The sequence below is a fragment of the Python bivittatus genome, unplaced genomic scaffold (assembly GCF_059951505.1).
Source record: "Python bivittatus isolate LINGU-HERP-01145 unplaced genomic scaffold, Pbiv_v1 ctg000310_np1212, whole genome shotgun sequence".
Taxonomy (NCBI): domain Eukaryota; kingdom Metazoa; phylum Chordata; class Lepidosauria; order Squamata; family Pythonidae; genus Python; species Python bivittatus.
This window is the reverse complement of record NW_028277054.1, coordinates 2,950,295-2,978,137: the sequence shown is the minus strand read 5'-3', so window position 1 is coordinate 2,978,137 and position 27,843 is coordinate 2,950,295. Positions and strand designations below refer to the sequence as shown.

The following is a 27,843-nucleotide window of genomic DNA, read 5'->3' as shown; positions in this document are numbered from 1 at the left end:
TCGCGCCTTCCTGATCCCTCCTCCTCAAAATGGCGGCGCCTCTTCCTTTTCGCGCCCAAAATAGTTAAAAAAAAAAAAGGCGAAAGGCAATAGTCGCCGCTGCCCTGAGGCGTCCCCGGAAGTAAACCCCGCCCCTTTCCTCCACGGGTGGACTCGGGCGCGTGGGCGGTGCCTCGCCGTCCGCGGGCGGAGGGGGCGTGGTCAGTGTGCTGCCGAGCCGGCGCGCGCGCGCCAAGGAGAAGGACGGCGGCGACGACGAAGGAAGGAAGGGAAAAAAAAAAAAAAGAAGGGGGAAGGGAGGGGGCAGGCGCGAGGCGACGGGTAAAGCAGTCGCCGGCTTTTGCCCGCCTGCCCGCTCGCTCTCGTCCTCTCAGCCTCGCGCTCCCTTCCCCCCGCCTTCTCAGAAAGGGGCGGTTCCACTCCGGATCCCCCCCTTTAGGGAAACAGCAGCCTTCGCTCCTCCCCCCTCAGGTGCAGATGCAACCGCCCCACCCCTCCAGCAAGACCGAAAGGCAGCTTCGTTCCCCCCCGCGTCTCTTCAGGGTAACCCCCCCCCTCCAAGGGTGGGAACAGCCTTTCTCCACCCCCCCGCCTCGTTTCATAGGTGTGTCTCAGTGCGTGCAACAACGTCCCCGTTTCCCAGCAAAAACGGGGGGGACGTGGGTAGTGCTTCCCACCCATCCACCCACCCACCCCCTTTTTTCCTGTCAGGCCACAGCCTAGCGCCCCCACATCAGGAGCAGACAAAAGAGGCTTCCTCTGGGCCTGTGGTAAGGGGCCATTCCCCCCTCGCCCCCCAGTCCTCAAGCAAGGAGCAGCTCCCGTTGCGAATGGAGGTGGCAGCAGCTAGGCCCCTGCCAGGGTTTGTGCAAGAGGCTGTTTCTCGGCCCTGCCCAGCAGTGGCTCCCTGGGCTGGAGAAGGAGGCCTTCGGCCATTGCACAGCCTTGCTTTAAGGGCCCCCTGCAGTCCGGAGAAGGGGTGCTTTGGGCCTCCTAAGGGGGAGCTGGAAGATGTCCCCCTCGGGCCTGTTTGTGTTGTAAGGCTCCCAGATTTGTGAGGGCGTGAAAAGGTGCTCAAGCTGGACTTGAGAAGGAAACCCAGCTGCTTTTGGAAACCCATTTTCTGAAGTATAGAACCCAGTCTCCTTAAAAGCCTGAAGGACGCGCTATCACAATTTCTGATGTTTAGATATTGAAGGGTTCCAGTTTTGTAAAGGTTTTCTGAATTAAACATGGACAGAGTTTGAGGAGAAATGGAATATTTTATTGCCAAGAAGTAGGGTATTGTTCACTGCACTTTGGTTTGTGGATTAAATTGAAGATCTTTCTATTGATGGTTGCAAGCCTTATTTTGCAACAACTCTGGAGAATTTCAAATTCTGTTGCTCATCTTTTAAAACCACTTTTTATAAAATTCTGCAGTTTTAATTTTCTATTTTTCCCTTTAATCAAATTTTTATTTTGTCATAGAACAGCATAATTTCCTTTAAACATTTGTTTTATTTTTATCAGAGTTCAGACCTGCAGTACTAGTTTTTTAAAAAAAAAATAATAAAGTACTATCCTGAAAATCAGTATAATGCAAGTGAATATCTAGCATCTTGGCAGATAATTGAAATATTTTGGTTGATTAATCTTCCTGCTGTTAAAGTGATGTTTTTAATCAAACTTGCATATCACCGACCCCTCCCTCCACCAGTACGAGTGCCTTTTTGGTATTTTAAAATACAGTTTATGAAAAATAAGGCATTTTCACTTTTTTTTTTAAACTACACAAGTTTGTTTCAACATTTACTATTCAGTTCTCTTTCCCAGGCCTAGAATTATTGCTGCTTCCAGAGCCATCCTAGATGGAAAAATGGCAGATTCTCTAAATGATACTGAGGCCAAGTTGGTTTTGACAAGTTTCTGGTGGGAGAAAATTATGTAACTCTGCAGCTCATAAGAGAATTGAAGTGTTTTTTATATCTGCACCAGCATATTGACTGAATTATGACATTGTTAGCACACCAAAACTACAATGCAAAAAAAAGTTTATTTGCATTAACGTTACTTGATAACAGTCGCTGCTGTGAGATGGGCAGCCATATAAATTACCTAAATAAGTAAAAAAAAATCCCTAAAATTCTGGTTGGTATAATTTTTTTTCCTGTTTATATCTAATGAATTCCTCGCCCCCTCATGGTTTTATAAAGTATCTCACATCCATCTTTTTTGCTTTAACAAGTTATCAATGTATCAGTTGCTTAGGTACCTTGTTCAAAACTATCCCTATTCTAGTTTTATCTAGTGATAAATGATTATGCAACAATAAAATGATAAGACATAAATGAAGTATGTGCTTTTTATAGATGATGCATCTTAAGAACACAGGTTGTTTTTAAAAATACTAGTATATGTATGCTTGGAAATAGGTATATTGATCAGAATGTCAGATTAAATAGTGAATGTAGTTTTGAGTGAATGTGAGTTAAAATTCCTTTTATAGGTAGTCCTTGTTTAACGACCGCAACTGGGACCAGAATTTAGGTCGCTAAGTGGTGTGGTTAAGCAAATAATCACGTGACCGGTCCCAATTTTATGACTTTTTTGTGGTGGTTGTTAAGCAAATCATGTGGTCGTTAAGTGAATTGCACGGTTCCCCGTTGATTTTGCTTGCCAGAAGCTAGCTGGGAACATCAAAAATGGTGATCACATGACGCCGGGACGCTGCAACTGTCATAAGCGCGAGCTGGTTGCCAAGCACCCAGATTGCAGTCACATGACTCTGGGGGCACTGCAACAGTTGCAACTTTGGGCACTGCTGTAATTCACTTTTTAGTGCTGTTGTAACTTTGAATGGTCACTAAATGAATAGTCATTAAGTGAGGATTATCTATACTCTTTTTATTTTAAGGACACTCCTTTCCCAGGATTTTCCCAAAATGTATGCTATGGCCTAAAAATATAGATATTGAACTTTTGCTACTTGTTTTCACTATTGGTATAAGACAAAAATAAGTACTAGTGAATGGCATCTAAATGAGCAAATGTTTAATTGAAGGACTTAGAAAAGGGAAGTATTGATGAATTTCACTCTGCAAACATCATGAATTTTCATGCATAATTTTGGATATATAAGTTATTTGCCCTGTTACCAAATTAAGCTGTCCACAGACAAAATAATCATATGCATGCTTTAAAAAATAATTTTTTGTTTTATATACTGCCATTCTTGTTAAGAGTACTAGAGTGTTACACAAAGCAATAAAAGAATAGCTTCATAATTAAAAATAGGATAGTATGCCAAAATGTATACTGTTCATAAAACCACAACAAGCATATAAAACTGCAACAAAAAGAGCTACACTAAAAGGACAAAGCTGTTTGGCATAAGAAACAAATGGATTAAATAATTGTTCAGAGGTTTTAGTTTTTCCTTAGAAACAATTAGTTTTGAAAGCTCTGCATGTTACAATTTCATTGTCAATTACTGAATTCCTTAGACAATGTTGACTGAAGACATAGCCCCATCGCTTCTTTTTTTTTCTCTGTGTTTAGGGAACAACCTCAAATACAGACACAGAAGTGATTAAATATGGACCAGTACCATCTCAGCGATGACAGCTCACTCCATTCTGAAATGCAGCTCCCTGAGTTTTCTGGGAATCAGACTTTGGACTGTAGTGATACATTCAGCCATGATCTTTGTCCAGATATGAGAGACATGATTTATTCTGGACTGAGCAATCTGGATGTGGATCCCAGCCTTTCAGCTACAAATATGAACAGTGATTCATTGGAAGACAACCTGGACACCTTGTCTTTGTATTCAGTAAAGGACTGTGATTCTGCTAAACTCCTTGATGATTGTGATACGGACTCACGACCACTTTTGCGTGGTGAGTAACCCTGTGCAGAGGTAATGTGTAACGTGTATAAGAGGAAGTGTTTTATTTCAGCTACATATTCAAGTCGTTTGCCTTATTAAACTACGTTATTTCAGCTAAGATAGCATTCCTTAGTTGGATGTTTTCCAGAATTGTTGGGATTTCAACTGTCCAGAATTCTCAGCCAGTATGGAGAAATAGCTGTGCCAGGAGGTTATTTCTTAATTGTATATTCTGCATATACAAGGCTAATGGTAAAAGGAGAGGTAATTTTTATGTGATGGCACCAAGTTTTTGAACTGCCTTCCTCAGAGCAGCTCTTGTGGTATGTTCATAACAGCATCTGGTGAAGACTTTATTTTTCTTGATATTTTAAGAACCTTTAAATGTTTTTATGTATTGGTACTATTTTATATTGCTGCTGTTTTTATGTTGTGTCACTTTACTGCATTGCTTTTAACGCATTGCTATAGGTTTTATCTTGCTTCATTATATGCTCTTTTGTCATTGCTGACTGTTTTGTTTTTTATATTTCAGGAATAACTCTGGTTGCTAAGTGGTCTAAAAGTGTAATAAATGAATAATTGCCAGAATTTAGCTCTGCATGTACACTTTAAACCATAGTCTGTGGTTTGAAAACCACTGGGGCTAAGCAAAAACCAAACCACAGTATGCCTTAGCACACTATGTGTAACATTAAGCCATCCTAGTAAGCCATAATGTGGGTTCTTTGTTTTGGCTTAGCATGTCACATGAACACAACCTATATAGTTTGTTAATCATGGTTTAGTTTGTGGTAAAGCACACATTGTTTCATATGTGTGAATGTCATAAATACTGGAATTAATATAATTTCTCCTACCATTTTTGCAGCACATGATGTCTCAGGTGCTGCTTCTTCTCTGGCACATGAGATACAAATATAGATCAGTTGTATCTACTGAAACATTTTGGAATCCTTTTGTACACTTAGCACGATCTGTGAACCCTGCCTAAATTTCTTATCTTGAATGCCAGAAGGCTTCATTACTTCATTAAGCCTTACCACAATCCTCCAAGGTAGGATAGCATTATCCAGATATTGCAGAGAAAGTTGCTTGTGTGGCTTGAACCTGAGCCTTCTTAGATCACTCTAATACTGTGTGCCTTGCACCAGAGACCGTGTAGATGAACTAAAAGTTGGTATTACTCATTCAGAATTGGGGCTTCCTGCCCCTTCAGCACATAAAGAAGTGGAGCAAGGAGGCAGATCCGGTTCTGGCAGTGGAAAGAAAGGAAGACTGCAGCAAAACTCGCTTCAAGCCCCTTTCTTGGATTGCAGCCTCTGTGGGAAAGTTTTCAGTAGCACCAGTTCTCTCAGTAAACACTATGTGACTCATAGCCAGGAACGGAAACATGTCTGTAAGATCTGCAGCAAAGCTTTTAAGCGACAGGATCACTTGTATGTATCTTTTTGGCAAAAATGATTTAAATGCTGTATAGATGATAAGTGCTATGGATGAAATCTGCCCAGCGCCATACAGGTGCTCACTGAGTGGGCACTCTATAGTAATATGTGATGTAACCTTTCTGTCATGAAAAAGGCAAAACTGAAAGTTTAGGAGTAGCTCTGCTTAATGTAGTATGGAGCTACTAGAACTCTACAGTGTAGCACGTTTTCATGTATTGTACAGCACTAGTTTAGTGTGGATTCCAGGGATAAGGTGGCAGCTGAAAAGAAGAAAGGTTTTCTAATATTTGGAAAAAAATATTAGTCCTCTAACAGTTTGGAGGCTGTTGAATGATGGATTGTGGGAACAGAGACTGCACAGGGAAATACCATTAGCCAAAATAAGTTAAATTGCTAGCAAATTATTAATACTATTTTCCCTTAGAACATATCCACCCTGCCATATCCACAACCCTCTGGTGGTTGAGGGGAAGTCACAAAGTGAGAAATTTGCACGAAAACTGGAAGCATGTAGCCTGGGTCTAGCGATCATTGATAAATTTGTGCTTGGTGGTATCTTTTCAGTCTGGAGGCAAAGGCTAAAATGAGGAAATGTAACTCTAAACAGAAAAGCCCTTGTAGATTGAAAGAAAGCACATTGTGTCAGAAGGCTTCTGACACTTCCACTTTGATACCTGGTTTAAACATTTTTTATATATATGGAGGAGTATTCAGCCTTATAAATCTTCACCCGCAGCATAAAATGCTAGGGGGGCCTGGTTCACACACTGCTTATTCAGTCTTGCCTTCCTTATTCTGTGAGCCGTGCCCATTTCTAGGGTCAGAGCAGCTGAGAAGACAGTAATCAGAGAAGTCATTTTGGCTGCTTAATCTGTCTTCGTTAGAAAGGCAGCTGATATATTCATTGCTATAGGCTGCACCATAATATTCCTTTTCTTGCTTCATCATATATATTAATGTATGATGAGGGAAGTGATTTTAGTATTTGGTAGCAATAACAGTTAAGCCTAGACTTTTCTTGCATGTTTCATGGTTTAATCTTTTATTTTTTAAACAAACCTTAGGAGTGGTCATATGCTGACACACCAAAAAACAAAGCCATTCATTTGCATAGAACAAGGTTGCAATAAGAGCTACTCAGACCATCGATCACTGCGCCGGCATTACGAAATGCATCATGGCTTGAGGTTGTTAAAGGATGATGAAGCATGTGAGGGCATGCCACCTTCACACGATTCACATACCCAGATGGGACATAGCAGTTTGAGAACTGCAGAAAGTCTGGCTGTTCATCCAGAATCACAAGCACCCAGTAATTCCGTCCTGCCCAACAGAGACCTGCTAAGATGTATTGTTAGTAGCTTAGTCAGTCCAAAGCTTCCGTCTGCTCCTTCACCATCTACAGGACAGAATGAAACTGACTCCAGGGGACCCTTACAACCTTGCACCTCTGTCTGTGGTCAGATTTCATGTGTTTCCACGAGCACTACTGCACTCAAAGACACCACTGGTGATAAAGTGATGAAGGAAATTTATCCTTGCCAAAACAATACACCTTCATCCAGCATGTACACTATAATCAATCCTGGGAATTTATCTATGCTTGGGCCATCAGAAAACATGACAAATTTGTCAGACAGGCAGTCCCATTCAGAACATCAGTTCCCTTTAGAAACCAGAGCCTTGGAGTACTGGTCAAACAGTGGTGTACCTCGCTTTCCATTATTCAGAGGCCAGAAGATTCCTACTACCACTCATCAGCCAAGTGGCAGCTTCCAGTGGGTCAGAAATGTATCCCCAGTTGGCACCAAAAACAAAGGAAATGGTGTTTATGTTGCTCAGCTATCATCTGCAGGTCAAGATGTTTCTCAAGGGATGGTGGGACCTTCCCATGTGTTTGACTCAGTGACACCCAGCTTTGAATGTCCAGATGTTTTATCATTCACTCCAGCCCTTTTAAAGACCCAAGGGGAAATTTCTGGAGAGCCCAAACTCAGTGGCTTTGAAGAAACATTTAATCCAGCAGCAAGACTTCCAGATGCTCCAAAACATAGCCTACTTCAGAAGGGTGAGGCCAGACCATTGTTCAGGCAGCTCTTTATGAAATCCCAGGAATCCACTTTGAATCAGGATCAGCTACAAGTCCAGAGTCATCTTTTCCAGAGGATCACCAAATCTCAACACATTGTGTCCCATACCCAAGTGTTAGCTCCATCGCAGCTGGCAGCTGTAGAGACAGAACATATGGTAGCAAAATCACTTCCCAGTGTGTTTCAGCAGCAAACAGATTTGATTCATCCAGTTCTAGAACCAATGGAAAGTGAAGGGCCTTCTTTGTCTCTGAAAAAGGCTTTGACTCAGTTTCAAAAAGACTTTTCATCTGATACTGAGAAAGAAGGGGATCAGCCGCCTCTGCAGTCCTTTCAGTCGTCTACCATACCCTCTGTAACCACAAACAGTATTCCTCATGCTAAGCAGTCCCTGTCTTTAAAAGGATGTCTAGAGTTTAAAGACTTTTCCAGCTCTAATCAGTCAGGATTGTATGAAAACACCCCAGGGAATCACACTTACGGGAAGCCAAGGGAGTTGGAAAATGGTTCTCCTTTACCAAGAAAGAAAGAGAAGAGCAAGACTTGTACTAAAGAATCAGGCAGCAAAGGGCATTCTCGCAGTGGTAGACCCCGCCGGAAGGAGAAACCGAAGTTTGATATAACTTCCGTGGCTTCTCCTAGTCAAGTAGCCATGGCTTCATTTTCCTTGCCTAGTACCTCATTTGATAGTGTATCCAGAGCGAAGCCCAAGCTGACTATTTTCAACAGAATTCAGGCATGTTTTAAGGCTTCTTTTTAGAAATCAGAAGTAGAATCCTTAACGCATATGAAGGTTCCTCAAAGTTTTGGGGCTGATGGGTGCATTTGGAATGAGTACACATGTTTGAGGAAATGTTGGCAGCCATGGAAGGGCTTGCCCTTGACATGAAAGAGCCACTAGGGTGGGCTTGGATCTAAAAGAAGTAGAAAATGTTCGTTTTTTTTTAAATGATGAGAGTTCGAAATGGCCCAAAAAACAGTAGAGTACAAAAGAAAGGTGAGGTCCAAAAGACCGTTTCACTGAAGACAAACTAGTGATGTTCCGTGAGGTACATAAAGGCAGTACACCCATTCATACATCATAGATCCATGTGAACTCCCCACCATTGCGCAAAGCAAAAAGGCAAATGTGGATACAATCTTGGAAAAACATGGAACAAAGAATAAATTAGACAAAATTCCACACATGTAAAGCAAAACCAAGTGAAAAACACTTCCACAAACACGCAGAGGCAAAACACACAATGTTTGAATGTTTTTAAATGCAGGCAAAAGTTATTGCTGCCTTTTTTTTTTTTCCTGGTGGCAGCACATACCTCAGATTAATGTACTGGACTATAGCCACTGGCTACATTTATTTAAGAAAGATTCTGGTAATCTGGGTTTAAAATATGATGACCTGTTTTTTAATTGAAAAAAAAAAAAGTGCTGAGACATTGGTGGGCACAAAAGAGAGGCCTACAGTTACCATGTTGGGGACCCTGTATGTATGTCAGGGTACTTAATAGTGTAGTTGCAAAAACATGTAATTGATAGTAGTATATTTATTGGAAATAATAACATGACTCTTCCTCTACTGTTGGCTATGAGTTCCTTTCCTTTTTAACAATTCATTATGAATTAAGGGTGTAGGAGCCAACAATATTGATTTTGCTCATAATTTGACCATAGTCCAGGACATGAACTTTTTGGCTTCCTTCTTCCAATATGAGTGAAAAATAGACATATTTGGAGCATTTCCTATGGGTGCCTTATCTGTGCATTTGCCTTGGTGTTTGTCCTCATAGAAAAAATTAGCTGTAGCAGTTATGTTATGGTGCACATGTCTAGACAGAATACAACAAGAAGACCCTGATAGTATACAAGGTCAGTTGCAATTTTGATTTTCACTTTCATTGGAAAAGCAGTAATTTATTATTGCTAGGAGCTGCCTAATTTCAGCAGGTGGTAGCTCTTTGGGCTTGGTGGGAGACTTCCAGGGAATTTCATGGGTGTAGGCTAAAAACTCCAAATCCATCCTGGAAGAAAACAATGACAAACCACTTTTTTACTGCTTGTATATGTATATATATCTATGTAAACACCAGGAATCAAGCTTGATTTCAGGGTGTCTTATGTAAAGAAACTGCCTGCACATTTATTATGAAAAGTTTATGATACTCTTTATCTTGTAAAAGCTTTTAAAGAATAGAGCTCATTTGGAGATTAAAAAAAACTTGTTTAAGTTTTAAAGAAAAAAAATAAATGTATTTAATTTCTTTTTTAAAAAAAACAGGGTGGAAATATCTACAGCTTTACTAATGCAGTGAGGGACGAATACTTTTCCCCTGGATGGTAAGCAGGGCTTGATGATGTTTTAATACTGCTTAAAAATAAGCAATATATATTTTTATTTGGTAGACTTAAATATTTTATTTGGTAGGCATCCATGTGAACAATAACAGTCATTTTATGCTCTTTCATTGGGTCAGAAAGAGTTTGCAAAGATTATGCTTATCAGCTGGAAGTTGCTACATTGAGAAGCTGTTATACTATCGGTGTGCAAAGGGATGTTTCATGTGTTTCTAATTCTGTATATTTTAGCATTTCAAAATCTAGTGCTATTCATGCCTCTGTTTCTCATAAAAAGACAAAATATCCGTTATATACATACCACAGTAAATAAACATTATAAATATATATATTTAAAATAAATTAAGTAAATGAAAAATAAATAATTACAAATATGGCTACAAAACAAATATCCTTTATCTTAGCTGGATAAATTATCAGAGATACACTCCAGCTTTTGTAATACAGTCCATAAAAGTCCTTATTCAGGTCATTGTGAGATGCACTGGTCATGTTCTCTGAAAGAACTTGTCCTATCTGATAAAGGCATCCAGAAAAATAATCCAAAAGAGAGCTAAACTCTGGCCCACTAATAATAATAATTCTTAATATTGGTTTATCAGAGACAGAATTTGGAAAAAGCCAGTCAGAAAGCTTAAGCTAATAGGAGGTTTCCGTCCTTAGTGCTAGTAAAGCTGAGTTAAGTAAATATACTCCCAGCTTTTAACAGATTTTAATTCAGTCCTTATATGAGGAAGACACTCAGGCAAGCAGAGAGGCGCTTCCAAAGAGGGAATTTCAAAAGCGATTTATGAGAAGGTACACAAAGAAAAGGAGCACTAAATCTGATTGGGCTGGCAGATGGCCCTAAGCAGCTCTTTGGCTCCCAGTTGTTATCTCTCGGACAGCCCTTGTTTATATACGATGCCCCAGTGGGGTTCCTTCTCCAGTTAGCAGTTCAATGGTAAATAAACCATGGAAGTTCTCCCCCCCCCCCATGAACTGAAGTACAAGAATATAGTTGTGCTTGTCATAAGGTTGGAGTATAAATCATAATATCATGGAAATTCAAGCTTCCTAATATGTTTTTCACCTTTCTCACGTCAATTGTTGCCAACAGTAGTAAGACTGGGGGAGGTCCTGGAGACAGGAATGAGCAAGGAAGCAGTTTTGTCTGTGCAACCTGCAATCAGCTGTTTTACACCGAACGGGGCCTGAGCAGTCATATGTGTTTCTATGGTGAGCAGTGGCAGTCTCCATCAGGGAAGGAGAAGCAGCAGGTAAAAGGAAAATCACCTGGTAAATGAATGCTTTTTATTGCTGATGCTGATTATTTACGTAGCACACAGAGAAAGGGTATAATAGCGGATAATGAATCTCAGTGTTTCAGCCAGACCTATTCTGTAGAGGGGCAGTGCAGATTCTGCTCTCTGTGGTCCTTATATTTGATCACCAGATCTTTCTTTAACTTTCCAGAAGAAGGCTACATACTGCACTTCTTGTTTCTGAGTGTAGCTGTTTTTTTAAAATCAAACATTGCCAGGATGCATTCAGGGGGATAAAATGTCATCTTTTCACATGCCAAGAAAGATGCGCTGCTTTCATCCTCTTCCCAGACTGTTGCACTGCAGAACCCCATTACTATCATACTTCCTTGTTCTGAGGAAGCTCAAGGCAGCTAATAATCCATGTAGAAGAATAACCCATAGCATTAAAAATGCCTCTTGCCAGTGGGGATATCAAAATACCTTAAATAAGATAATGGCAATAATGTATGTGAAATGCTTTGAATGTTGGGAAATCGCTACATAAATGCTAATAATTGTTTGTTTGTTTATTAAATTTGTATGCCGCCCGTCTCCCCCAGAGGGTGACTCTGGGTGGCTCACAGTTAGATAATCATTAACATACAACCCAGACTTTTGAATATTTACTTGAATGTATCCCAGCATGATTATTACTTGGGGTTGACTCCCAAGAAGGTATGGATAGAATTGCAGAAGTAAGCCCCACTAAATGTAATGAAATTTAACTGCCACCTAAATCTATTTAGGATTGCAGTTATAACAGCTTTGAAAGGAGGAGTGCTTTATGTTTTTTATTCCATTAGATATTTTCTTTCCATTCCTTTTTAAATCTTAAATATTTGTTTCCTGATTATGTCCTTCGGGAAGAGCAACACAGAACCTGAAATAAAATAGTATTATAGTTTGTAGTCTTGTTGCTAGAATACATATTTCTTTTTATATTTCCTTTAAGGCATATGAGGCAGAGCATTTACATCCTCAGAAATGGCCCTTCAAGGCAGCAGGGGACCGAGATATTCCTCCTGAAACTAAAAGGCCTTCAGAAGATGTAGCAGTAGCACCTCTTGTAATTCCTGTCTCGGTACCCGTAATGGCTACAAATCAACAGCAAGAGAGCAAAGTGGGTGGTGATTTGTAGTGTTAATTTCAGATTACGAAGATAAATGAATTGTTCAAGTTCTGATTAATATAGACTTTCATGGAACTTTACATGTAATCCAGTAATATATTTAAAGTTCCTCCCTATGCAGAATTTTAGGAAGAAGTCTCCATTGCCATTTTGAATAATAAGAAATTAAAAGTATTTTATTGCCTGTCCTTTAAAGTGAGGCAAACAGTTGCAAATTATGAGCATTGTTTTTCTGCACCTTATAGCTGATTATATTGCATGGCCTGTGAAAATAGGAAAGTAAAATATATACGAAAAACAAATCCTTTGCAGACTTAAAGCTCCAAAGCTTGTGGCAATGATGAGAAATATTCTTCAGTCTTTTTGTAAGATGTTTGGGCTTGACTGTGTCTTCAGGGGCATAAAGATATCTGCAATACAGTTCCAGACTTAAACTAGACTAATAGCCTTCTCCTTTAGTTTGTAATACTTATTTTGTTCACATCTCAGCTTTCAGAATGAAACTAGAGTTGCGGCACATAGAGTTCTCGGGCAGTCCCTCAGTCAGAATTGTTGGACTAAGTACCTTTACGTTACAGCCCTAGAACCATTTGTTTATTTAGCATTTATATAGTGCTTTGTTAAGATTGATCTTCACATACATTATCTTTTAAGTGTTATATCTGCCTGTAAGGGCTGGCTATCCCCATAGTGCAAATGGGGCCTGCTGGGAAGTGGCTGAGAATACAGTGGTTTGCTTAAGGCCACCTAATCAAGTCATGACCCAGTTGTGATCCAGATCAACAGCATCCTGATTGGTAGCTCAGCCTCATAACCATGTTTATGTCACAAGTCCAATCCTAAAGAAAGCAGGCTACCCATATTCCGTTACTTCTCCTTTCTGTTGGACCTAGCAGTTCTCCCTGCCTTCTGCTTTATAGTGGTTCACCTTCTTAAATTCCTAGACAGGGATTTCTCAGTGTCTCTCCTGTCCCTCTCCTAAAGAAAGACTGCAACCATCTTATCCTGAAAAGATATGGTAGGACTGCTGTTGAGTAACATCAGTTGGAGGAATAGAAATCTCCGTTTTATATCCCTAGATAGACTACAGGTGTATCCATTTTAAAGGCTCCCTAGATTTGGGGCCTGCCAGGTAGCATCAGCTGTTACCAATGCTAGGTGAGAGAGTGAAACCCTAGGTCAGTATTTATAGAGGGATATGCTGTAGCTGGAGAAACAGAATAGTGATGTCATAATCCTGTCACCAATGGGGTTAGCATTTTCAGTTTCCCTCCAGGATTGCAGTTTTCAGCCTTCTTTAAAGTACTTTTTAATGAAAACTATACTGTAGCAGCAATTCTTTTTTATTTGGCTATTGATTTTTTCCCTATGGCTATTCACTGTTGAGATTCTGAAATCCTCTGGGCATGGGGCAGGTGGTATAGATAAAGGATTTTCTGAATATCTCTGGCAGACTACAATTCCTAGGATTCTCTGGGGGAGATAACATTTAATATGGTATCAAACCCGATATATTTGGTACTATGGCTAGATCTTGAGTGTGTTATTTGTCTTGGTAGGGTAATGTCAATAAAATCTTCAGTCACTTGATGGGACGTGGGGAAGAGGAAACCAAGTCTGATGAAGAACAGTTAAAAGGGTTTGGATATGTGTAGGTTTGAGAAAGAGAATATTCTAAGACACATCATAAAAGCTGAAGCAGAATTATTTTCTGTTATTTAAGAGGGCAGAACTAGAACTAGTGTAAAAATCATAAGGAAACAGATTTTTCCTTAGGAGAAATTTCTTTAACATCAAAGCTGTTTGATGGTATAAGAGACAGTCTGAGTGTAGGGGGTTCTAGAGATATTGAAGCTGAGGCTAGACTGAATCCTATAATTTCAGGGTCCCTGCAGTGCACATTTCCAGTTCTAAAACTCTGATTCTAAATAGCCTTTAATATTTTGAACCCTTGGGAGAAACATCCAGTACTCCTTTTAAGGATACAGTACTGTATAGGCCACATTAATTTTCTTTTCCAGTTATCAATCTAAACTCTTTTGATCCATATTTTTTGTCAGGTTAATGAGAAGGAAAGCCAGGATGATAAAGATCTTCAGGAAGGCATGCCACCCAAGAAGAAAAAGAGGCGAGCCCGTCCAAAATCACTTTTCATCCCACCTCCTCCACCTGTTTGCAGTGAGATTCAACCTGGCACTGGAGGATGCTACCAGAGTAACCTTCGCTCACCTGTCTTCCTCATGGACCACCTTCTTCAAGGCTTAGTCCAGTGCTCCCCTTACACACCACCCCCAATGCTCAGCCCCATTCGTGAGGGCTCAGGGCTCTATTTCAACACTCTCTGCTCTACTTCTACAAATTCCGCTTCTACAAAGATGTATACCTCTGTTTTAGGTAATTACCTAGCCCTAATCCTGTGATATATCTGCACAAAGCCGCCCAATGCAGAATAAAACCACTGTGATTTGTATCCTCTTTCTCAGGCATTCAGCTGGGCTTGGATTCTTTTCCCCTGCTCCCTTACTTGAGATATTTTTATATGGGTTTCTGGGGAATTAAATCTGAGTCCTTTTATATGGGAAACATGTACTTTACCACTGTGTTTCGACCCCTTCCCACGCCAGCAAAAAAAAATGATCGGTTAGGTTACTGTTGAGACAGAATTAGTGGTGTAGAGCATATATGGAAAGAAATGGGTGTTTTGGGAGAAGCAGTTTAGGCATGCTGACAACAGCTCAGTGCAGAGTTTGGATTAAAATAAAAATTCTCAAGCATTCATGCTTTGACACTACAGGTAGTCCCCAGTTTAAGAACGAGTTCCATTCCCAAGGTCTGTCCTTAAGTTGAATTTGTATGTAAGCCGGAAGGGTATTGTATAATGCTGTATAAGTAGTAGTGTGTGATGAACTCCAACCATTGTGTATTTAACTCAAATCATTATGTATTTAACTCAGATTTTGCTACAATAGGCTCCATTCTTAACTATGGGTCATCCTTAAATCAGACATTCTTAACCCGGGGACTATCTGTATTTTAAAAGCAGACATTTTAGACTTCATTCCATGATAAAGATCCAGTGATTTAAATAGAATCTGCCCCCAAAGTATAAGGTGTGTCCCTCTTTCTGATTCTAGTCAGTCTTCCCCCAAGAAGAGTATACCTCTTTCTCTCTTTGAACTTACTCTATTTATCATGGCTGTTGAACATGGTTTATCCACACCGGACACCTGCGTTTTTATCTTTTTTTGCCCTGTTGGGCTTTTTAAAAAAATAATTAAACAAAAAGCTTTGTGATTGAAGCTGTAAATGAGCAGTGATAAATAGAAAAAACCATATTGGTCCCATGCTATGTCCTGCTGCTGAGGTTACAGATGAGAATGATAAAGGGAAGAGAAGGATTCTATAAACGTTTGTTTTGTTTCTAACTTGTGCTTTTAATTTTAGATGGAATGGATGGAGCCCTTTTATTCTCTCTTGTGAAAGATACTACCAAAATTAACATAGAACCGTAAGTGAAAGGATGACAGTACTGATAAATAGATGCAAGAACACTTACTTTCCCTCCTTTTTATTGATGTGTAGCTTGATGAGCATAGATCTTTTGACTGGTGCAATTCTTCTTCCATTTTTTTCTTCCATGTATTCTCTACTCATACCATTTCCCCTTGGCTATTTATTTAATTTATAGAAATGTTTTTATTCTACCTTTCAGCCTCACAAGGTGATTAGTAAAAACAAAAGACAAATTTGATGACATAATTGAAAACAAAATTAAAGCAGCTACCAGCAAACAAGTTAAAAGCTGGCAAAATCAAATTGCCTTGACTTTGCTTTAAAATTTATCAGTGATAATCCTAGCTTTTAGGAAAGGATTCCGTAATCAGGGTGCGTCCACTAAGAAAGGCTTCTCTGATCTCATTTGTGTCAATTAAAAATTCGCCAGTTAGAACGCATTTCCTGGGCTGCAGACTGCTTTCAAGGTAGCTCATAATTCCATTAGGCAACCACTATCTGACTGCCTTGCATGGTGCTTTGTTTACATTTTGACACAAAAAGAAGTTGTGCTCTTGCAAGATAGGAAATGTCGTTAAAGCAGACCGCTCTGGTTATCTCTTCTGATTTAAACAAACAGCATCCTGAGGAGAAGAATTAAAAGAGAACTTCTCACTTAGTATGTAATCTGAAACAGGCCAGTTTAATTCACACTAATAAGGACCACAGCATTTGCAGGAGAAGCAATTTGTTGAAGGAACTGTATTTCCAGGAAAATCCAAGTACTCTTTAAAAAGTATTGCATTCAAATCCATATTTTCGATACTCTCTGTCTTTCTCTCTCCTCTCATAGTACTTTGTATTCTGCTGTGGATCAGTACTCTTTTCTCCCTAGATAACAGCAGATGTGGATCAAAGTGCAGTTTGGAGTTGCTCTTGTTTGTTGTTGGCTTAGTTCTCTGCAAGACCTGACGTGTGAATAATCCTTCCTTTCCCTTCACCAACTTCCTTTAAAGTGAATTCCATTACCCAGTGCTGTTAGCAGTTGATGGGTACAGTTGATCGTTGAGCTTTCTGGTTGACTCAAGAATGAGGGATGTGGATTCAGTATAAAGCTGAGATGTGAGAACTTTTCAGTAGGTGCTTCTTTCTGCTAAAAGGGCAAGTAGAATATTCTCAACAGCCATGCAGTTAAAAAAAACAACAACAATTACCACTCCAACTTACTCAGGTTTATCCAGTGTCCTAAGACCAAACAAGATCAGTTTTATGAAGATAGAGAACTTTCTCTAACAAAAGTCTTCGTTAGATTTCCTTGCAACATCTCAAGGGTTCCCCTTGCCTCCAAAGCAGCATTTCCTTTGACTACCCCATGATACTTGTAAAGATTGGGATTGATAGAACCTAATCATGAATCCTGAACAAAAACAGCCTTCATTTTTTTCATCATAACATGTCTCCTCTTGATATTGAAATACATTCAGAATCAGTGTGAGGTTGGGATGCAGTAAGACCCCTCTTCCTGCCTCCTGAAACACATGACTCTCACCACTAAAAGCCTCTCTTCTAGAGCAATAAGAAAACCCTCTCTTTTAGTTGGTTTGCTACTGTATGCCTTTATATTGAATATGGTGGTATTTGGCTCAGGAAGGCTGGTATGGAATGGCTTAGTTTTGGCCTGTCAGCAGCTGGTTTTGGATTAAAGGTAGTGAGATGAGGATTGATGGACGTAATAGGCAGTTCTCGGCCTGAGAGGCACCATAAAAATTGTTTACACGATAGTGGCATAATTGTCCCGTGCAACAAAATAAACCTGTAACAGGGTTAGTCTCTGATAAATTCAAATTAGTTCAATGTAGGTCTTCCCAGAACAAAGTAGGTATCGAAGAACAAAGTGGAAATGTGTTTTCGTATCTGTTAACAATTGTTAAAATTACATTGCTACACTATAAAATGGTACCTTAAAAACTATTTACTTGAGTGCATAGAAAATTTAAACATGAATATTAATTGGATGCATGGATGTTTAATAGAAATGGAACATGCAATTTCTGGGTTTTTCATCAAAATTTCACAAAATTTGGCAATCTAGCTTAAAATCTTACAAGATTTGGGGTGAGAACAATGATGATTTCATAAGAGTTTGACTGTTTTTTATAGCACAGTGTAAATTTAACACCAGTTCTTCACATTTTCCGCCATATGTCCATATTTATATTATAACCAAAGTTTGCAGTCCATTTAACCATACAGTCTTTAACCTGTTCATCCTCTGTTTCAAATGTTAGTAATGATTTGTATATTTTAGCTACAGTATTTTTCAGTTAATAAGATGCCCGCATGTATAAGACGACCCCCACTTTTCCAACCCAAAATTAAGAAATCAATATTTTAAAGATAAAGCAGAACACATTTTTATTTAGTGATTAGGTAACATTTACATGATACACTCAGTGGGAGGAGGTCCAAACTGTCTCTCTGCAGCTCTATTTCCATGCCATAACTGATTACATTCAGTTTGAATTTTGCAGAGTAAGACATTCGCTTATTTATTTTTTTATTTTCTGACATCTTTATGGGCTCAGAATGCTCTGACATTGCCAGTCCCTGTTGCATCTGCCTACACGCTCTCCTACCCGCTCTGCCTACACACTCTCCACCTCTAACGGGATGTGTTCCAATTGGTTTGTTCAGCATCAGCTGACATTAGTTACATAAGGCTCGTGATTGGAGGAAGCCTGTTTGCAGAGACAAAGTATGGGCAGTTTCGCAACCGCGTGGTTCTCTCCTCAGCTTACTTCCTTGTATAAGACGACCTTCAATTTTTAGTGTAACGATTTTAGAAAAAAGTATTGTCTTATACATGGAAAAATACGGTATTATATGATCATTTCTGCTGTTTCTGTTCAAGAATGGTCACTTTTGTCTCAGTAACAGGGAGGTTATGATATTCCCCCCCACCCCCAGTTTTTTAATGTTGCCATGTCAGATGTATGTCTTTCTGTAAAGAGACTCTCCTATTTGTATTATGTAGTATGTTGAAGTATATTGTTAGCTGATGGTACCATATATCATGTAAGAAAATGAGTAAATGAGCAGACTTAGGTCTTAATATATAGATGTGGCAACAATTTCTGAGTTGGTTTCGCTGTCCAGTTTGTACTTCTGTTATTTGATCTGTTGTACTGGTATATTGCTATTTACTTAAGCAAGAGTGGGAGACAACCTAAGGCTTGTGTGTAAAGTATCAGTGCTGTGCAGAATGTTCACTGAAGTTAAGGCAGAAAGGTTTTAGCTGGGAGGTATAGATGAAGAGAAGTTTTTTTCTATGTCTCTTCTAGGTCTGTCCTGTCCTTGATTATTCCTGGGTACGAGTCTGGTCTTCTGACTTTTCACCTGATTGGGTGGGTATTGTGTCTAAGATAATCCTGGTATAAAGTGGTGAGTCTCTGTAAGGTGTCAAGAAAAAATACGTTTGTTTTATAGGACTTGGTTGTAGACTATGGATTTTGTGCTGTCTCTGAGTACAGATGTGTAGCAATTGTTTTCTAAACCACAGGGAGGTCTTGCTGGCCTTTGGCGGTATTCATTTTGATTTGATTTGAATATGTGGGAGGTTACATATCTATGATGTAGTTGCCCTGAAACATCCAGAAAAAGAATCTCCTGCTTGGATTTTCAGCCTTTCCCAGTTTGGCGTCCTCAGCTGAAGGCCATTCTCAGTTGCAGTTCTGGAGCTGCAGTCTAGTGGAACTGGAGGTCCCTGGCCTGGGGGAGGCTGTTATGAGCTCGCTCTGAAGATGTAAAAGTTCTAGATGCTGGCAAGTTAACATTCTCCTCTTTCACTCTTTTTTCTCTTCTTTATCTTTGCACTATCTTCTATCTTCAATCAAGCACTGGGTGATACTAAATCAGCAGTAAATAACAGCAGTAAAACTATTTCCAGATCCAGCAAACTCAAGATGTGCCTGGGAGCCACCATTTGTTTTTCATCCTAAGGGCCACAGTTCCTTAGAGTTTTGGTCTGTTTCGCAAGAGAATGCATGAGAAAGCATATATTCTAAGCCCTCGTAGAGATTCTTGTTATATAAACATAAACTCTTTCCTCTTTTTCTTTTTAATAGTTACGTCCTAATTCATGTCTTTAAAAAAAAAAAAAAAAGATGCTGTTTTACATCTCTTTTCTGTCCTTTCAGGCATATTAACATTGGAAATCGATTCCAGGCAGAAATACCTGATCTCCAAGACAGATCAGCTATAGAGAACTATGAGCATCCAGCCTCACTAGTCTGGAAGCCATGGGGAGATATCGTAACCAACAAGGAAACACAGAAGAGAGGTGTGGGGATAGCTTTTTCCTCTTGAGACTTTTCCCATCCCAAATTCATGTGTTCTTTACTTTTATACTATGTATTTTTAATTCCTGCTGTGCAGAACTTATTAATCCTTGTGAAAACAAATTCATTTGCAGTAACAGATCTGCTAAAATTGGCCTGCTCCAGTGCAATGCCAGGTGGAGGGACCAATCTAGAACTAGCTGTACATTGTCTGCATGAAGCCCAAGGAAACATTTTGGTAAGATTCTCCCATTTAAACTTAAATAAATCAAACCAGTTCTTCATGGAGCAGTTCAGTCCCTTGGCTTTACATAACGTATTGCAGGGTATAACTAAGTTACCAATTTAATTCATATTAAGCAGAGCCATAATTCAGTTGTAAAGCAAACTTGCTTTGCATGAGAAGGTTCTACGTTCAGTTCCTGACACCTCCATATTACAGGTGATTCCTGTATCATCATGGAGGGACTATTATGTAGAGAGGGAAATATTCGACCTGGTTAAGGTAGCTTTGTTCATTAAGGAATAGAGATTTGTGAGGGGTGGTATGGTGTTGGTGGTAATTACATATGGACCAGTTTCCAAACATGGACCATAAAGATGTGGTACATTGCTTAGTTCTCTCTTGGGCACCTCCTACAGGTGCATTGTACCATTTTAGGGCAGATTTAATGATTGATTAAATCTCTCTATCCTCTCTCCTTCTTTCCATTACTATTAGGACCAAATATTCCATTAATATCAGGACCAACTGCCCAGAGTCGCTCTGTAGTGACATGGGCAGTAACAATTTTGAAATATAAATAAATATAAATAAAAGAAATAAATATTGTCCTAAGGATTGTTTTTATTGTGCGCTGCCTAGAGTCACTTTTCTGTGAGATGGATGGCTATATAAATATGATGAATAAATAAATAAAATAAGTTACGGGAATGCAGAGATTCCTCAAAGTCTGTGCTGTGCTCAAGATACACACTCTCCTGCTTTAATCAGTTTGGATGGAAACAAATCCAAACTAGCAGGAAACTTCCATCTGTAGTTTGTTTAACTTGTATCTGAACTGTGATCCCTGGCTCATTTTTCTTAAGCAAGCCAAGATTTGTTGTTCATTTTTTATTCAGGCTTATTAGGAGAGTACCAGGATCTTAGGTCAGATGAGGCGCTAAACAAACAGTGGGCATCCTGATTTGTTTAGCCACTTCCATCAGAAGGAGAAGCCATCCAGAATGAGCAAGTGTTAACATGTTTGCTTATTCCTGATAAAACACACTTTAAAGAATGCAAAGCCCTTGTGACATGTGAACTTCTGATGCTGGCAACATTTAGGTGAAATCTCTACCAACACACCTTGCACAATGGATCTTATAAAACGCCGATGTGTCATCTTTGTCTTCAGTTTTCACTATGGTGTGTTCATTATTACCAATTCTTATTCGGAATTTACAAATATGCTTAAAATCAAAGAATGGCCCATTAGTTAATTAAAAGCTGGTCGTTCTATTAACCTTTTAAAAAAGGTCTTACTGAGAGTCTCAGTTTGCAAGAACTCAGCCATCCTGTTCTAATGCATCTTTTAAAGATTCACATTGCAGCCACTTGATGCTGCAGCACAGGCTGTTGCACATCACAAGCTTTTTTCCCACATCATAGAAAAATTATTTTTGCTTACAAATTAACAGTTATAGGAGGTCATCTAATGGTAGGCTGCTCCTCTCTGATAGTAATTAGGAGCTGGGTTCATTTGTTGCAGGAAACTTGGTTTAGCCTGCTTTATTCGCAATACTGCACCATATTATGGTATATCAGCCATGGTGGTTGGAGTCACACACAATAAGCCAAAAGCAAATGAACCATATTAAAGTTTAGCATAGTGCATATACCCATTTCCATCTAAGATTTCCCTGAGTGTTTTTATTTGACAAGAGTTAATGACAGTCTTCTCTAAAACAACTCTAGGAAGCACTGGAGATGATGTTACTCCAAGGACCACAGAAGCCTTCTGGACATCCTCTTGCTAACTACCATTACTCAGGTAAAAGAAGATGACCTAAATTGGTCAGGGTGTAGCCGTGGCTTCTCTGAAACTTAAAGGAATTAAACAATTTGCCATATTATAGTTCAGGAGTATAACTCGGAACTGTCAAGCTGTAATCCAATTTGATTTATATGGAAGAGTAAGATCTAAATATTGAGGGAATTATTTCAAAACAAGCACACACTGCAAGTCCTAAATCTAGTTTTAATTGGGGTGGGACTTCTGCTGAGAAATAAAAATAAAGGAAGAACTGCAGTAGATAGACCAAAGGCCCATCTGAATAAATGTGCATAGGATTGCAGACCTACTGGAGTTCTGTTTCCAGCAGAGTAGTAGTGTATATGATGGAGCATCCAACAATGGATTCTCTTTCCAGGAAAGGCAGAATTCAACAGAAAATGGTTCATCTTTGAGTTCTCTTGCAGTTCTCTCTACATCTTTCCAGAATAGAACTGTCTTTCTGGTCCATCTCTGCTTTCTTCTGTCACTGTCTAGGATATCAGCTTTTGGGGGGGGCGGGTTGTACTTTTCTTTTGTCTTTTAAGTTCCCTGCGCTCTTCCCATCGTCCTTGACTTTAGGGGGAAAACTGCGTCCAATTCTTCTTTAAAACTGAAAAAGAAAAGTTGAAAATTATAGTTTTGAAATTCATTGTAAAATCAGTTATATTTGGCAAGATGAAGTAACAACTTTGGAATAAAACAAACTTCAAGGTTTAAGATAGCATAGTAAAAAGGGATGTCAGTGAATATAAATTATATAGATTAATTATAATAATTGTAATAATTGTAAATTAATTAATTATATAAGTTATATAAATCCTTAATCTCACAACATATGGACAGACATAACCATAGTTTCAACTGGGAAACTGTCAGCATCTTAGACCAAGCTAAATCCAGAAATGCGAGGGAATGACTGGAAGCTTGGTATTCAGACAAGGTAGCCATCAACAAGCACATAGAGATAACAACATCTACACACTATTCAAAAGAGACAATAGAAAGGAAAACAAAAGACCAGAACATCTCCTCACCAGCAATCATCACCCAGATAAGAAGAGATTAACACCAAGGTTATCACCAGACATACAGTCAAGCAGTAAACAATTCCCTAATCAGGGAACTACCAGAAAAAAACAAAGCAAAACACCAACATAGGCAGGGCAAGCCACGGTATATAAACAGAGAGCAAATCCATTCTAGCACTGAAGATGTTAACTAGCTGGGTAACGAAATGTTTGCAAGAAAACAGCCAAGCTCAGAGAACCCTGAGGACTCCATAATATACATTTCCTGAAAACTGGACATCATTTGTCCACTACTGAGATAGGAAATGCTTCTCGTATTGTTACTCTTGTGTCTTGTTTCCTTTATTGGGAAATGATGTGAATTAGTTTATTCATCTTTATGGCTTTTAAATATTAGTTAATAAAATAGGCTCTGAGTTTTCCAGATGTATTGACAAACTCATTATGCTAGTAGGGTTCCCAAGAGACAAGAATAAGCAAAAGGGAGGCAGTAAAGATTTTAATTTTAGAGGAGCGATAGGCCATTAAACAGATTGTCTATATTACTAATTTGTTTCTTGTTGGCATTCCAGGTTCACATCTGTGGACTCCTGCTGAGAAGCAGTTGTTTAAGAAAGCTTTTGGCTTGCACAAAAAGGACTTTTACCTCATACAGAAGAAGGTAATATTTTCACAAAGTAGTGTTTTTATTTCCTCTTTTAAAAATCTATCCTTTATTGTTAGTACACTAGCTTTTCTGTTACCTTTAAAATCCATTAATTATTTTAAGGGTGCATAACTACGTGCTCATTTACATCAGAGCAATTTAGGTTACTTTTGTTATTTGGTGCCTGAGACTAAATCTGATCTGAAATCCTCTTGAATACAGAATACAAAAGGAGCGTAGAGAAAGACAGCAGCAACATTTTGTTTGTTTAGTATATTAAAACTATTCCTTGTATTTTGCCCATATTGAAATTATTTCTTTTCTCCTCCTCCTTTAATAGATACAAACTAAGACTGTTTCTCAGTGTGTTGAATACTACTATAGCTGGAAAAAAATATTAAAATTTGACTGCAGTCGAGCACAAGTGGTAGAAAAGAGACCCAAGATTGAGCAGGATGAGATAGAATTGGATGAAGAAAAGGTAGAACGAGATTGAAAAGTTTGTTGGAAATCATAGCTGACATTTAGTAAATGGATTTTAAAAATCTACACTTTCTTCCTATCCTGTGTCCCTGCTTACTTTAGGAAATGCAGAATTCATGCAGCAGATTTCCAAGGTCATGCAGGGAGAAATTTCCCTGATCTCTTTCTCTTTTCCTTTTGTGAAGCTGTTGGAATAAATACTTGTTTGTGAAAATTCATGGTATAATCAGTATGCGTATTTTGCGATCTAGAAGGTCCTTCTTTCCACACCATTGCAGCCTGTTGGCTTTTAGGTTGAGGCTGTGGCAATTCCTTAATGGCTGTGTGGGCTCCTCACAACTATAAGGACTAACTGCCTCATAAATTAGAAGTGACTGTACCGTACCCATTTGAAGACACAGTCTGCGGTTTTTCAAAAGAGCTGGCAAATTGATTTTTTTTCCTTAAAAGTTGAGGCTTTCAGGAATCCAAATCCTGTACTTGAGCCATGTTCCAAATGGCATAAGCAAAATTGTGAAAGACAAAATTCTTCTGGCCATTGTAAGAATTTATTACCTTGTTGGCTTATAAACGATTCTGATGTTTGTGCAACATCTGCATGCCAGATGAGACATAAACACAAGATTTGATGTTGTGTACTTGTGTTTTTGTCTTTAGTTGACAGGAAAAATTGTGTTTTCTTTGCACCTGCTGCAGTCCTGATCAAAAACAGAATTGTAGCAGGTAGCAGTGGACTAAATTCCCCATTCATATACACTGCTGTTTGTTTTACTAAGAACTAAGGCAGTTGTACAAAAGGCAGTCATGTACTTAACCTTTGGTCTCTGCTTTGGTCCTTACACTAGTTTATGTCTGAGGGATTGACAGATGCATTACATTTAGCCTTTTTATTGCTCAGCCCCTTACTGTTGTGTTTTTTGCATGCTTCCTTGTGTGAAAGTACTCTTAGAATGCTTTGTTGGCTTTGCCAACACACAATGGGATGAAAAGGAAGTACATTTTCAGTGGAGGGTACTCCCCAAGCATACTTGCTTAGTGCCTTCCTCTCAGATTAATTTATCTTAAAATCAGTCTTTTGCTGTGGTGTTGACATAATTGTTTTAGCTCTTCATGGGCCGTGTTGTGGTTCTCTTACATAATGGTGGCAGATACGGTCTGGATTTCTGTTTTTCACGTGGTGGTTTAGGGTTATTGTATTGATCGACTGACTGACAGTTTGGGGGGTAGTGCTTTTAATTGGTTTTATCTGAAGATTGCCCAAGTAACTTTTATAATTGGGAAACTAATGAATTGTGAGTAATTAAATCAACACAGAGATATTCCATGACTTGCAGATTGTATGCAGCCCAAAGAAAAGGCACTGCCACCTGCCCAAACAGGAGAATAAGCTGAAACCAAGGAATTACAAAAAAGCAGCACAGAGTGTCTTCAGTCCAACCAGCAGCCAGAAGGAAGTTCTAGATAGGCCCAAAAGCACAGGCAGTCAGGGTGTATTCCCATGTAAAGAATGTGCAAGGTAGTATTGTAATTTATTCATCCTCTTGGTGTCTTGTGATCATTTTACATGTTTGGCGATGATGCTTAATCCAAAAAAAGAGTTCCCCCCTTCCCTGTTTTTCATATTGGGGTCACTTGCTGTGACATCTCAGAAAGTTCTGTCTTCACCCTGATGGCCATTGTCCATGTGCATCAGAAAAAGCTGGAGCAAAGGGAGAGCCTGTTGTAGGGGAGATGGGTGGGAGAGAAATCCAATAAATAAATAAAAATAAATAAAAATAAAAAAAAATGCTTGTGTGTGCGTGAATTGTACAACTGAAGAGTGCTGTCTCTGGTCTACATCTAGAGTGTTTGACAAGATAAAAAGTCGGAATGCTCACATGAAACGCCATCGCCTACAGGAGCAGATGGAGCCAATGATAAAGATTAAGTGGCCCATAAAGCATCTGAAAAATGAACCAAAGAAGGAAGAAAAAACCTTGGACGTGGATTTCCTCCAGTGGTAACTGGGAAGGAACAGTTTCAGGGTAAGAATGCTGTTAAACTACTGCATGCCAAGAAAAAAAAAATCAGGATATAACTGGGTTTAAAAATTATGTTTAAATTAATACTCCAAACAGATAACTATTCCTAGCTTTGACTTAACCTGGGTTTGAGGTAGCAACAGAAAGATCCACTGTACATCTGAAAGGATCGTTCATCCATCGCTACAGTATTGAAGGCCAGGAGCTGACATTATGAATGACACAGTGATGCCGCTAAGAAGGTATCCCAGGCATCCTTGATCCTCCATTACAAGTAGTGAAATTGATCATACAATTTGGCACAATCACGCTCCGAGCTCCTTCATTAACTCTAGGGAAAGCTTGATAAAGTAGAAAGGAAGAAGGGAAACTCACTGTGATGACATCGCATCACACAGTGAGATTCATAAAATTACAATAAATAAGGGAAAAGTTGAGATGGTAAAACTATTGTTGATGCCAGCAGCTCTGTTGCATGAATTCTAACACAAGAGGCTACATTATTATATCTGTTTCAAGAAGCATTAACCATGTTGGTTTCAACAGAAACAGAAAATAATATAGCATCTTAAAACACTAATTTATTCTGATGTCATCTTTGACCATTTGTATTAGGTATTTTGGGGAGTTTCTGTTCTAGTACAGATTAAACTTTTAAAAACTCAGTATTATATAGCATTGGATAACTCATGCTTTATCGTAAGTGACTTACGAATTAAGACTGCATTAAATTTTAGGTGTACAGTTGGAAGGATACTTATTAAGCATGTGCAAAATTTACTGATCTGGCTGTTTTAAGGATAGTTTGGTGGTTCCTTAATCCTCCAAACTAGTAGGGTTTTGTGATATTCAGTACAAAACAGGCTGATATAGAGGATTAACTTCCAGATTTGAAGGTTTGACTTAACAGCTAATTTAATAGTTCATTTAGCTTATAAATCACATCCTCTGCCTATCATATTTAGTTGCATATCTTGTTATGTCCAGATGTTATGATACTCTAATTCTCTCTCTCTCTCTTTCCCCTCCATCCCTCCCCAACTATGTCTTCTAGGGTTCTGTTATTATTTTTTTTGGAGGAGGATGAAGTAGACCAATCAATGAGAAATCACCATAATATTTAGTATCTTTTCTGTGATCGATATTATACAACTGCTTTTTGATTCACTCTATAGTACTGAAGTGATCTGTGTTATTGTTATTTTGTATGCACTCAGTGTTGCTTATTAAATTGGGTTCTGCAGCTAAAGCTGTAATACCTTTTTGGATTTATTCTTTTGGTTAGTTCCTATCCAAACGATAATGCTGAAATCCAAACAGAATGAGGACTTTGTTGTGTTTTGGTAAGAACCTGTCAGCCCTTCGTGCTGGAGAGTTGGTCACTGGTTGCTATTTTGCTGGGCTTATTCATGAATATATTTCAAAATACAGCAGTACCCAGTAACAACAGTAGACAGCTGAAGTGACTTATTTTATTTATTTTATCCACTGAATATATTCATCTCCCCAATAGACTCAGTGTTAATCTTTTTAATGTTCCATACCTTGTTTCAGTTTATTGCACCATTACTTTGCATAAGTAACAAGCCCATGGGGGGGGGGGACAAACTTGTATGGAATATCA

At 38.9% G+C, this 27,843-nt stretch overlaps 1 protein-coding gene across 7 annotated transcripts; it reads left to right on the top strand.

Moving 5' to 3' along the window:
- The first annotated feature begins 206 nt into the window (after positions 1-206).
- On the top strand, positions 207-27,462 carry ZNF541 (zinc finger protein 541). Of its 7 annotated transcripts, none has more exons than XM_088139835.1 (17): positions 208-471; positions 3,541-3,881; positions 5,067-5,310; positions 6,384-8,145; positions 9,685-9,743; positions 10,861-11,020; positions 12,000-12,167; positions 14,237-14,570; positions 15,621-15,684; positions 19,865-20,007; positions 20,140-20,243; positions 21,963-22,038; positions 23,642-23,730; positions 24,056-24,196; positions 25,533-25,714; positions 26,042-26,222; positions 27,274-27,462. In XM_088139835.1, exons 2-16 carry the CDS (start codon positions 3,578-3,580, stop codon positions 26,199-26,201), a joined length of 3,990 nt encoding a protein of 1,329 aa, XP_087995961.1. In that variant the 5' UTR covers positions 208-471; positions 3,541-3,577; the 3' UTR covers positions 26,202-26,222; positions 27,274-27,462. The 7 variants fall into 7 exon arrangements, with proteins under 7 accessions (XP_087995964.1, XP_087995965.1, XP_087995961.1 ...); XM_025165907.2 differs by having other exon boundaries at positions 208-604; XM_088139836.1 differs by lacking the exon at positions 24,056-24,196 and having other exon boundaries at positions 208-604.
- The last annotated feature ends 381 nt before the right edge of the window (positions 27,463-27,843 follow it).

What these genes read in the sequence shown, in the direction of transcription:
- ZNF541 (XM_088139835.1), top strand. Translation starts at nt 3,578, where the DNA reads ATGGACCAGTACCATCTCAGCGATGACAGCTCACTCCATTCTGAAATG. An exon ending in CAGGGAAGGAGAAGCAGCAG is followed by an intron (nt 11,021 to 11,999) that starts GTAAAAGGAAAA and finishes ATTTCCTTTAAG; the next exon opens with GCATATGAGGCAGAGCATTT. An exon ending in TTTACCTCATACAGAAGAAG is followed by an intron (nt 23,731 to 24,055) that starts GTAATATTTTCA and finishes CTCCTTTAATAG; the next exon opens with ATACAAACTAAGACTGTTTC.